Source organism: Olea europaea, chromosome 11, assembly GCF_002742605.1.
Source record: "Olea europaea var. sylvestris chromosome 11, O_europaea_v1, whole genome shotgun sequence".
NCBI classification, from domain to species: domain Eukaryota; kingdom Viridiplantae; phylum Streptophyta; class Magnoliopsida; order Lamiales; family Oleaceae; genus Olea; species Olea europaea.
The window spans coordinates 34,828,662-34,839,214 of NC_036247.1; the positions used below are offsets into that span (position 1 = coordinate 34,828,662).

The 10,553-nt window shown below is 34.4% G+C and overlaps 2 protein-coding genes across 2 annotated transcripts; one reads left to right on the forward strand and one right to left on the reverse strand.

The window, feature by feature from the left end:
* Positions 1–1,087: 1,087 nt before the first annotated feature.
* Positions 1,088–5,265, forward strand: LOC111404199. The gene is made up of 3 exons (XM_023032970.1): positions 1,088–1,430; positions 4,004–4,027; positions 4,711–5,265. Exons 1-3 carry the CDS (start codon positions 1,238–1,240, stop codon positions 5,010–5,012), a joined length of 519 nt encoding a protein of 172 aa, XP_022888738.1. The 5' UTR covers positions 1,088–1,237; the 3' UTR covers positions 5,013–5,265.
* Positions 5,266–6,092: 827 nt separating this feature from the next.
* Positions 6,093–10,314, reverse strand: LOC111404200 (protein ABHD17B-like). The gene is made up of 5 exons (XM_023032971.1): positions 9,684–10,314; positions 8,983–9,019; positions 8,548–8,784; positions 8,410–8,457; positions 6,093–6,936 (listed from the first exon to the last, which is right to left on the reverse strand). The coding sequence occupies exons 1-5, from the start codon at positions 9,983–9,985 to the stop codon at positions 6,676–6,678; spliced, it is 885 nt and encodes a 294-aa protein (XP_022888739.1). The 5' UTR covers positions 9,986–10,314; the 3' UTR covers positions 6,093–6,675.
* Positions 10,315–10,553: the final 239 nt, after the last annotated feature.

Genomic DNA, 10,553 nt, shown 5'->3' on the forward strand with positions numbered 1-10,553 from the left:
TAATAAAAGAAGTAAAATAATTAAAAGAAATTAAAATAAGTGAGCCAAAATAGGAGCAAAACAAACGAGCTGGTCTATGAGCTGGCTCATTGGAAAATAAATAAATAAATAATGGAAAATTTTCATAGGAGTTCAATTATACACATTTCAAATTTCAAAAATCAAATTTTTATTAAAATTTATTTATGATTTAATTAATTAATTAATATTTTATTAATTAAACATATTTAGCTCACAAATCTATATAATTTGGTCACAAATTAATAATTTAATTAGTCATTTATTATTTTTTAGTCACAAATCAAAAATTTTATGTCACAAAATATTTTAAGATCACAATTCAAAAATTTTGTAGGTCAGAAATCAAAAAATTAATTAGTCACGAATTAATTTTTAATCACACTTATCAATTTATTAGTCACAACTTATTTATCGACCACAAATCAAAAATTTTATAAGTCGCAAATTATTTTTCGATCATGAATAACAAATTTTACAGGCCACAAATTATTAATCAGTCATAGAGTCAAAATTTTTATTTGCCACAACTCATTTATTTATTAAAAGTTATTAAATTAATTGGTCGAGATTATTTTTTTTTATCACAACTTAATCAATTGTGAGTCACAGTCACAATTTTCAACCAATTTATTGGTCACCACCACCACCATCTCACAACCCTAACCTACTCCACCGCCATTGCTACCATAGCCGGCAACTCACCACAACCACTATCACCACCGTATTGACCATTATGACAACCAACACCAATCAAATACCATCACGACGATTGTCTATATCAACCACCACATGTGGTGGTATTAGGGTTTAGTTTATGGGGTGAATATATTTATAATATATACAATTTTATAATATAAGAAAATAAAACATCTGGTTTTTGAACATTGAAACATTCCATCTAATTTTAAAATTGTGAATTTTAAAAGTAGGAATTGTGTAATTTCCAAAAAAAAAAAAAAAATGGTTTTACTAGACCAATGGCTCGTCTCAAAATGAAGCCGAATGGCCCATGAGCCGAGTGAGATGAGTCGAGCTGGCCTGCGACTCGTCCACCCCTGATCCATATATCTTCCTTTCATGACCTATGACAACAAATCACATTTTAACTGAAACACTTGATTTTCCCGTTCAGAATTCCAACACATAAAACAGATCCCAATCTCCCGTCTAATGCGCCACTGTTAGATCTCTTTCTTTAGAGAGATAGTAGAGAGAGATGAGTAGGAGATCTGCGACTTGCTTGAGGTGTTGTTTGGTGATATTCGCAGTAGTGTCGGCACTCTGCGTATCTGGGCCGGCTTTGTATTGGAAATTCAAGAAGGGTCTCAAATTAAAAGGAATTTCATCTTCTTGCCCTCCCTGCTTATGTGATTGTCCTACACCACAAACCCTTTTCCAGATTGCTCCTGGTATGTGCTCCCGTGCTCCTTCCCGATCTATTTTTCTTGTTAGTATCTGGGTTCTTCCGATTCATGTAATTGTTTGATCGTTTGTTGTTTTCTGATTGATGTTGGAGAGCATTATTCAATAATCTCAATGTCTAGTTGATATTCATGGTATTTATGTTTTTAATCCAGACATTATATGATTCAGTTACACCTAGCTAAAATAGTTGAGGTTAATATTTTCTTAATAAACCTTGCGAGTGGACTCCACCCCACCCCCCCGGCTTTCTTTTATGTAGCAGTAATTATGTGCTGCTGAAAACTAAAGATTTAAAATTGTTTTGTTTTTGCTTTTGACACACTAACTACTTTTTGTTGTCAAGCAGACGATGCCAAGATACATCTTGGTTTCCATACACGAGGATTATACTTAGTCTTAACTAAAGAGAGCATAAACTGCGTGCACACTGTCATTATTTTTGCATTCTTAATGAATTTGGGAAGGAAAAACTAGAATAGAAATTGGTGTGTCTAGGCTTGATAGTCTATATTGTCGTAGTTAAGTTAAGAGAGTGCTCCAAAAGAGATAGTATTCAAAATTCTTTCCTTTTCTTTCATCAAGAAGGTTAACTAAATAGATGGTGGCTCAACAAAGAGTATAATGTGAGTTATATTTTCACGTCTTCTTTTCTTCACCCTTTCTAGCATAAGAACTATCTGGTTGGCTGGTGGGTTTCACAGGGTTGTGAGTTATTAGTTTAAGCTATTTTAATAAATCAAGCCACGTTACTGCAAAAGTTGTATCGTCACAATCTTGTGAAGTTCGCAGTACCCTGTTAGGTAAAATTAAGAGAATGACGACTTGGATGGTTGGACTGTTTTATAGACTTAAATAGGCTCTTTATTGACAATATCAATGCAATCTTAGTAATAGGTTAGAAGCCATACTTGCAGAGTTAAATTAAAATGGTTTTATGTTGTTGCATAGAAGAAATTCAGCTGACATTTCAGTATATGTAGAGCTAGATCAAACGTAAGGGGGGTTAAATTTGGGACCTCCCTCTTTCATTTGACTTGATGAGCATAGAAAAATTCAGATCTCTAATACTAGTTGGCCCACTCAATCAACTTGCTGTTTTTTGGCGTCAAACCTTAGTCGTAATTTCATAAAATTATCTTGTATGTGTGATTAAGTAAACTATTATAATTGCTCTTGTAAATTATCTTGTGACACTTCTTAATTTGTAATGCTCGTAATTTTAAATTGTTCTAATTTCTTGAAGGGAGTAGTTTTGTTGTTTGTGTTTGCAAGTTCGTCATGTGTGTTTGTAAGCCATTGAATTTCTTTGTCGTAGATGAGACCTAGATTACATAATGTCTACATTGTTTTTATTTTCATTTTATTTTTATTTTTTTGGTGTGAGTAACTGAATTCTACAAAGCCTTTCTTTATTTGGACATCATATACAACTATAAGATCTGTTAATACCCTTGTCATGATTTTATGATACATAAAAATAGTAAAAGATAAATTACAAATTATAGGCGTTAGGCTCTGGCAATATGTAATCTTTGTACGATGAACTGAGCAGTATTTCAGAATGTGCAGGTTGAAGAATGAGAGTATTTTACTAACATTAACAGGGAATTAATGTAAGGAAGATGGGGCCCAGTTGCTTAGCTATTTCAGTAACAGCCAATTGAGAAAAAGAGACTTTGCTTATTGTTTCTCTGAGCAAATTCCTATAGAATTAAGTTTTCAACGGACCTACAGCATGGACAGATAAGCAAGGGAGAGACTGAGATAGAGAGAGTAATATTAGAGAATGTTTTTACTTTGCTGGTTGGTGAATTTTTCCATTCAAAAGTATCTAATAATTCCTGAACCATCTATTTGTGCAAAAGAGCAACTTTGTCCATACAGACAAAATTTTTGCCAGGGAAAACTATCTTCTTCGGTCTTGATCCATCCCTAGACTATCAACACTGGTTCAAATCTTGTAGAATTTTGTAAACTAGATGATAGAATTTGTGGATACCTTATTCTAGGAATACAGTGGGATCTTTAAAGCTTTCTATAGAAACTGCTAGCGAATATCAGAATCGTTAATAATGTAGCATTATTATGGAAACTGAAGTTCCCTCTCCTTCCTACGGCTTGGATGGGAAAATTAGAGGACTGGATTTAGCTTTTTGTTGCCTATGAATTTGGATTTGATTCTTTCCCGTCCTATATTTATATTCATAGTCTATTCCCTTTCACCCATTCCTTATCCCAATCGAACTAATAAAAATGAAAAAGAAGAAAAAAAGGAGAAAAATAATAAGGTGTTCTTTGCTATCAGTTGATGGTAGGAGAGGTGTAGCCCTCGTACTGAAGGCGAAGATGTATTTCTTATTACAGTATTAATAAATTTTCCACCCTTTCGGTGATTTGATAGAAATGCTTAGCAGTATGGTCAGTTTTCAGCATCATCTCTTGTAGATTACCTATACTTTAGATTGTGTTATAATTAATGAAGTGCAATTACAGTTTTGGTTCTTACTAGCTGAATTATTTGCGTTAACACTTTCTGTTTTGTTTTGATTTTGTGCAGGCTTGGCTAATCTTTCTGTTACAGGTAAAGATACTATTTAAGAAGGCTCTCTCTCTCTCTGTTCCCTTCCTCTTTATCCATGCTGCAATCTTGGATAGAATCTGCATTATAAATAAACTTGGGTTCTGTTGTTCATTGTTGGTGATATGTGGAATTGTTTCTAAAGATTCAAAAAGCTGGCTCTGCGTTGGTCTTTCCCCTCAACATTTTCATCCTTCTTATTATTTTGAACCACATTCTTTAAAACTCATTTTCAACCACACATTTTCTCTGTAAAATAATTTTTCACTTAAACCCCAATCTATTTTCTACTTTTTAACTATACATTCTCCAAAAAAATCACTTTTTACAAAATCTATTTTCAAAAAATGGAGCTCAAATAGAGGCTAATTTTTCCCAGATTTATTTGTTCGAAATTTTGTGGGCTGAAGTTAAGAGTTGAGCAGTGATATGATAGTGCAAGAATCTTCCTTTTATAGCACCCTCTTGGAGCTCAAGATTATCAAAATTTTGCCAAGTGGCCTAGATGTAGAATTTATAATAAATATTTTTTTTCCGCCAAAGTTGCTGGCTTTAATTGCAAGGCTAGTTCAAATATGCTACGAAGGGTTACCAATTCAACTTCATGATTTTTAACAGCGTCAAGGTTTTTTTCCAAACGTTTTCACATTTCACAAAAAATTACATTCAAATTTTCATTGAAATAGATTGCGGAAAAGATGACCCTGATCTTAAGGAAGAGATGGAAAAGCAATATGTGGACTTATTGTCGGAAGAGCTGAAACTGCAAGAAACAGTTGGTAAAGAGCATTCCCAACATATGAACATCACCTTCGGGGAGGCACGAAGATTGGCTTCCCAATACCAGAGAGAAGCCGAAAAATGCAATGCTGCTACTGAAACTTGTGAGTCGGCCAGAGAAAGGGCTCAGGCCTTGCTCACTAAGGAAAAGAAGATAACTTTATTGTGGGAAAAAAGAGCGAGGCAGCTTGGTTGGGAGGGAGAATAAATTACTAGCAATATGTTTTGGATGGATGCTCTACATGTGAATAAATGTGTGCTCAAAATTTTCGCGAATTTATAAGTGCCTCTCTGTAATTCTTCTTTTATTTTTCTCTCAAGGTAAAAATAGAAATCCAAATATATGCGATAGGACGGTAAGATATGATTTAAATTTCTATCTTGTGTTTATTATATAGCTTATTTCAAGTTTAGGTTGGTATTTTAAGAGAATTTATGAATACTTCCAAATTGCATCTCTACTAATCTCTTTCATTTTGTTGTCTTTTCCTTCAAGGATTTTTTTGGTGTAAATTGCATACAAGTACTTCTAGGTACGTATTACTTGATTCATATCACAAGAAATACATAACATATGACAGGTCATGAATCTCTTTGATTGTGTTGTTAAGACATGTTTAGTATGTTAAATAATTGATAGTAAACAATTTTTATCTTTATGTGCGTTCAATACAATTCGATATTCCGTAATCCTTCATCTCTATATAAATTTGATTTATAAATTCAATCAAAGTCAAATGTTAATTTCAACCAAACATTCACAATCATTGATTATTATTCATACATTTTGTTCACTGCTATTTATCTTTACAAACTATTTATAAATTTGTCAAATAGAGATAAATATTAATTTCAACCAAACATTCATAATCACTGGTTATTATTAATACTTTTCATTTACTACCGTTCCTCTATATAAACTATTTATAAATTTGCCAAATAGAGATACTTAAGTGTGTAACATCTGAAAATGACTTATGATATCACACTCCCACAAAATACTGGTATTTAAAATATCCTATTGGGTGTTTGCAACCCAATCCCAATGACTGTTTCTAGGACACAGATTTATTTCAAGTTTGAAGCCATCAGGATACTCAACGCCAAACATACAAATCATATTGTAATAAACAAAATTTTAACTTCTTTTCCTTTTTCACATCGTCAAATGCCATAAAGTTTTATCGTATCAAACATGTCAATATTGTACAAGTGTACCCCCTCCTGTCGAAACTTGGAAATTTTTGCACAGTGAACTTTGTGATCGGTGCTTCCCATAAGATTGTAGTATATGCACATGTTTCTGCTAAATATAAAAAGTGCCCATATAATTCATGTCATTGGTCAGCATCAAATGGCAGCACTGTCCAGAAGATTTTCTACATTGTTTAAACTGATTTGTGCAGCTAAATTTTCACATATTCTCGCGGGAGGAAAACTTATTGATTAAAGAAGATGGACATAGACAAGGACCCTTAAACCGACACTGATATCTTCATCTTTTGTTTCTGTAGGCAATGGTCATACCCTACACAAATTTCGTCATTCCTTGTATACATGACACTAGAAAAGTTCAATGATAACTTCAGTTTTCGTAGAAGAACAATGCTGCCTTATGGATGGAAATATTTTGTCATTCTCGACCAAGAAAATTGCCAACTCAACAGGATCTGGATCACATGAGCTAATTTCTAACTCCATATCATTTCAAAGTCGTGATGAAATACTGCCACATAATCTGACCAGCTGAACTGCAAGTTGAGCACTCAAAAGCAATCAATAATAGTACATACCTTTCTACACTGGCACATGAATTAAGAAGAAGAGAGCAGTATAATGCAGCATTTTCCAAACTGATAAGAAAGAAGCAGTTATCTTTTCGGAAATCTCAAACATTTGTTGTGCTTGGATTCTGTTATACTTGGGGCAGTACTAAGTTGTGCCTTGTTTCGTTTTGAAAAGGAGTGTTTTTCCATGGCATTTACAAATTTGCGCAAGTGCTTAATGTACTCGGGGAAGGTTTCAAGATTGCAGTGTCCTCCACCTTGGACCCATAATGGATCATATTTCTCCTTAGAAAGTTCCCACAATCGCTTACCATGGGACCAATCGACAATATCATCATTTGTGCCCTGTGAAAATTGAACCAACAGAAGTAAGACAGACTGCTGAAAATGCAATCAGCTTGTTTTGGGGGGATACAAGTAGAGGTAAATGTCACCAACGAACTTCTTTTTTTTTTTTTAAATTATACACAACTATGTTAACATGTTTAATAGGGTTTCCATAAGATTTTAAACCTATCCCGAATCATAAATTTAAGCATATAATGGTCTTTGGACAAGACAAGAGCAAAGTTAATAGTGGTTGAGAGTTTCTCTAAAGGGCTAAGTTATCAGAGATTATCAGATTCAAAGCATGGCAATCAATTCATCATCTACGTAGGGCAACAGCATTGAGCAGACTCGAAGCTCCCAACGGAGATTCCTTGAAAAATGTGATCTAAATGAAGTAAAACCTTATCCACAGAGGAAGTTGTCTTTTTTTGTATATTCTGCCAATTATTCCAATTCTTCATTCCACATTCCAGTTTTTCAGGTCCAGAATATGAGTTCTTTTTCTTCCATCTGAACCTGAGTATTCTCTTAAAGGGTTCATAGTTCATATTATAAGTTAAATCTCTTCTCGTACTGTTTGAAATTGGTACTCTTCTCTTATCTGAGTTTTATCAACTTATAAAAGAAGAAAAAGAAGAAGCCTGAAAAACATTTAGTCCCATGGAAAATATGACTTTCATATGAACATGCTTTAATAGATAATCAGTGTTGTTCATTAATATGGCCATGGCAAATCAAGAAAATCTTTCTAATTACCATTTCCTTCTACACTTTTCTTACTCGTATATTTAACACCATCAAGCGTAGCTGACTCTTAAATTTTGATTTTATTCCTAAATTTGACTGAGCTTCGATGTTCTCTTTAAGAGACTGAAGCCCATAAAAAGTAATTTCATTAATCACAGCAATATAATTTCCAATTCCTTATTTCTCCTTTAATTTAGGAAAATGTTAATCGGAATAAACCTTTAACCCTTAAAGTCTTTAGAAGCCACCACATTGCCAGCTAAATGAGGAGAGGTCGAATTATAGACATACGAGATTGGTCCGCAACATGAAGCTAGAGATGGCAATGGGTCGAAATGGCTCTTAAACACAAGAGCTCGGCTCATGTCTCGTTTTCAAGGAGCGAGCTAACTCAGCCCACAAGCTCGATTATTTTATTTTATTTTTTTGGGAAAATTTTCAAATTTTTCTTCACATTTTTTACGAGCCCACGAGCCGACTTGTGAACTTTTGGCTCGTGGGCTGTGGGCCGCTAGCCAGCTGAGCCTTGGTCGGCTCGTTGGATTCGACCCTTGCTCGGCTCGTGCTCAGGCTCGTCAAATCGACCCGTTTGACATCCCTACATGAAGCTAGTACAACAATGCACTAAAAAATAAAAACGCCACATAGTTTTTGAAAATGAGAAACATAATTGCAGCATATAGAAATGGATGTCCTGAAAATGCATTTGGAGTGGAAAGAGGCGAGAGAGGTCATTCTTACATGTATAACTAGAACAGGGCAATTGACATCCCGTATTTTGTCTATGTTCTGTAAAGAATGAACAGAAACTTTGTCAACCACGAACCTAAATAAAAAAATTGACTAGGCGGGAAAGGAAAAGACTCAATAGGAACTTACTTTGAAAATGTCAAACCAGAATGTCAACTTGACATTGTACAGAACTCGTATTCCAGAAAGAATGGCACTATGAAGAACAACAGCTCTCAACCTAGGTGAACGAGCAGCCAAGTGTAGTGTTGGACCACTCCCAACAGATTGACCATACAAAATAACATCCTCTTGCTTGATTCCATATTCATTCTTCAAACAACTATAGACAGCCTCGATGTCATAGTATGTGTTGAACTCAGATGGCTGTCACATGAAAAGAATGCATCAAGAATCAATATATCCATTAAGGGCATATAGTATGGCTTCTTACCACATTCATATTATTATGAAAGTGGACTTTCATGGCCAATTTACTTCAGATATTTTGTCCTTTTTATATTTGAAACGCCTTTTATTCTACGCATATCTAGGGTGTCAAAAAACATCCAATAAAAATCTCACCTTACCGGTGGATGCTCCATATCCTGAATAATCGTAGCTGCACGGTGAAAGAAAGTACGTTGTTAGCAACAAGTATCCCAAATAGAAATTTTGAAATCCTTAGAGGCTTTGTCCGTGTGTAAATTGTTCCATAAATGAAATAATTATCGACTCTGAAACACTAATCCGAACCAATTACAGCAGTAGGGTAGTCCGGCAAGCTGAAAACTGAACCCCAACAAGCAAAACTCAAATCAGACCTACATTTTTTGTTGTGTTACTCTTCTTGAAATCAAATTCAAATTTGCAGACCTCGATTCCATGCTAACAAAATGTGTTCGACAATTCTAAATTAAACAACCTTAGGAAGAACCAAATATATAGCTAACATCAATATTAACACTAATCACAACCTTCAGCAACTCTCTGAATTAAAATCATAATTAACTCAAATTAATTCCCCAACCCAAAATTATTATTTTCCATGTTAATCTGTAAATCATACACCGAACGGACAAGAAAACATAAAATATTGACTTTTCCCTTTTTACATCACTGCTCAATAAGGAAATTACTGAAAAACATAATCTTTAAGGCACCCGTGTTCAATGCCAACATAACTATCAAAACCCATAAAATTTACATTCCAATAGAATCAAGACACCCTCAAAAATTGCATAAACAAACCCAATTTATTCAAAGAAAGTGAAAAATGTAAAAACCTCATGATATTGACGCGGAGGTGGGCCCTGAGCTCAATAAACAGGTCCTGCATCTGTCCCAAATCGGCGGCGTTTCCATGGGAGTACAATAAGGTGAACCTCCCCGTCGGGTGCTTCCAGAACGTAGCCACAACCTTATTGCCGCCCTTCGTCTGAAGTAAATGTACGTCCACGTTTTTATCCGCCGTTAAACCACTCATCACCATCCGCCCATCCAATTCGTCACAGTATACATCGTACGTGGGTGGGTCCGGCGGGAAAAATGCAAATTTTGCCGCCACACTTGACGTCACATTTCCCATTGATCACCACCACTTTAAACAACAAAAAATCAACTATCAATCAAAAGTTCCAGGCTTCAAGCCATAAACACACCTCCTACGGCATGGAATTCCGTTCCCAAAAAATGAATATCATATCAACATTCAAGACTAATTCTTTTTATTTAAAAAAAAAATTATTTTTGGATTTTTGGGCGTTCTGTTTTTTGTTTTTCTTTTCCGGGCTTGTGTTTGTTGATAATGAAGAAGTTGAAAGATCCGATCCAAACGGAGGGAACTAAAGAAAGCTCAAACGGAAGTGTATGGATTTGTGTGTCGCATAAATTTTGTATTTTTTAGTGTGTTTTTAAACAAGGAAACACTCTGTACAAAACAAACACATTGTTTTTTATGTATGGTCATGGATGCCCATTATTCGCGAATAAGAAAGGTCAACTTTATCCTTGCTGTTATTTTTAGAATCTTCTTGTATTTTGTCTACTTTAGACAAGTATATAATTGAGGGGTAAATTTGAACTTTTGAACTGAAAAGAAAGGAATTGCCCAATTTAGAAGAATTTAAAATTCAGATTTTAATTTAAATTGAAGT

Excerpts from the sequence above, each read along its gene's own strand:
- LOC111404199 (XM_023032970.1), top strand. The coding sequence starts at position 1,238 with ATGAGTAGGAGATCTGCGACTTGCTTGAGGTGTTGTTTGGTGATATTC. Across the intron at positions 1,431-4,003 it reads CCTTTTCCAGATTGCTCCTG|GCTTGGCTAATCTTTCTGTT; the intron begins GTATGTGCTCCC and ends GATTTTGTGCAG. Across the intron at positions 4,028-4,710 it reads GGCTAATCTTTCTGTTACAG|ATTGCGGAAAAGATGACCCT; the intron begins GTAAAGATACTA and ends TCATTGAAATAG.
- LOC111404200 (XM_023032971.1), bottom strand. The coding sequence starts at position 9,985 with ATGGGAAATGTGACGTCAAGTGTGGCGGCAAAATTTGCATTTTTCCCG. Across the intron at positions 8,785-8,982 it reads ATGGAGCATCCACCGGTAAG|CCATCTGAGTTCAACACATA; the intron begins GTGAGATTTTTA and ends TTCATGTGACAG. Across the intron at positions 8,458-8,547 it reads TCTGGTTTGACATTTTCAAA|AACATAGACAAAATACGGGA; the intron begins GTAAGTTCCTAT and ends CATTCTTTACAG.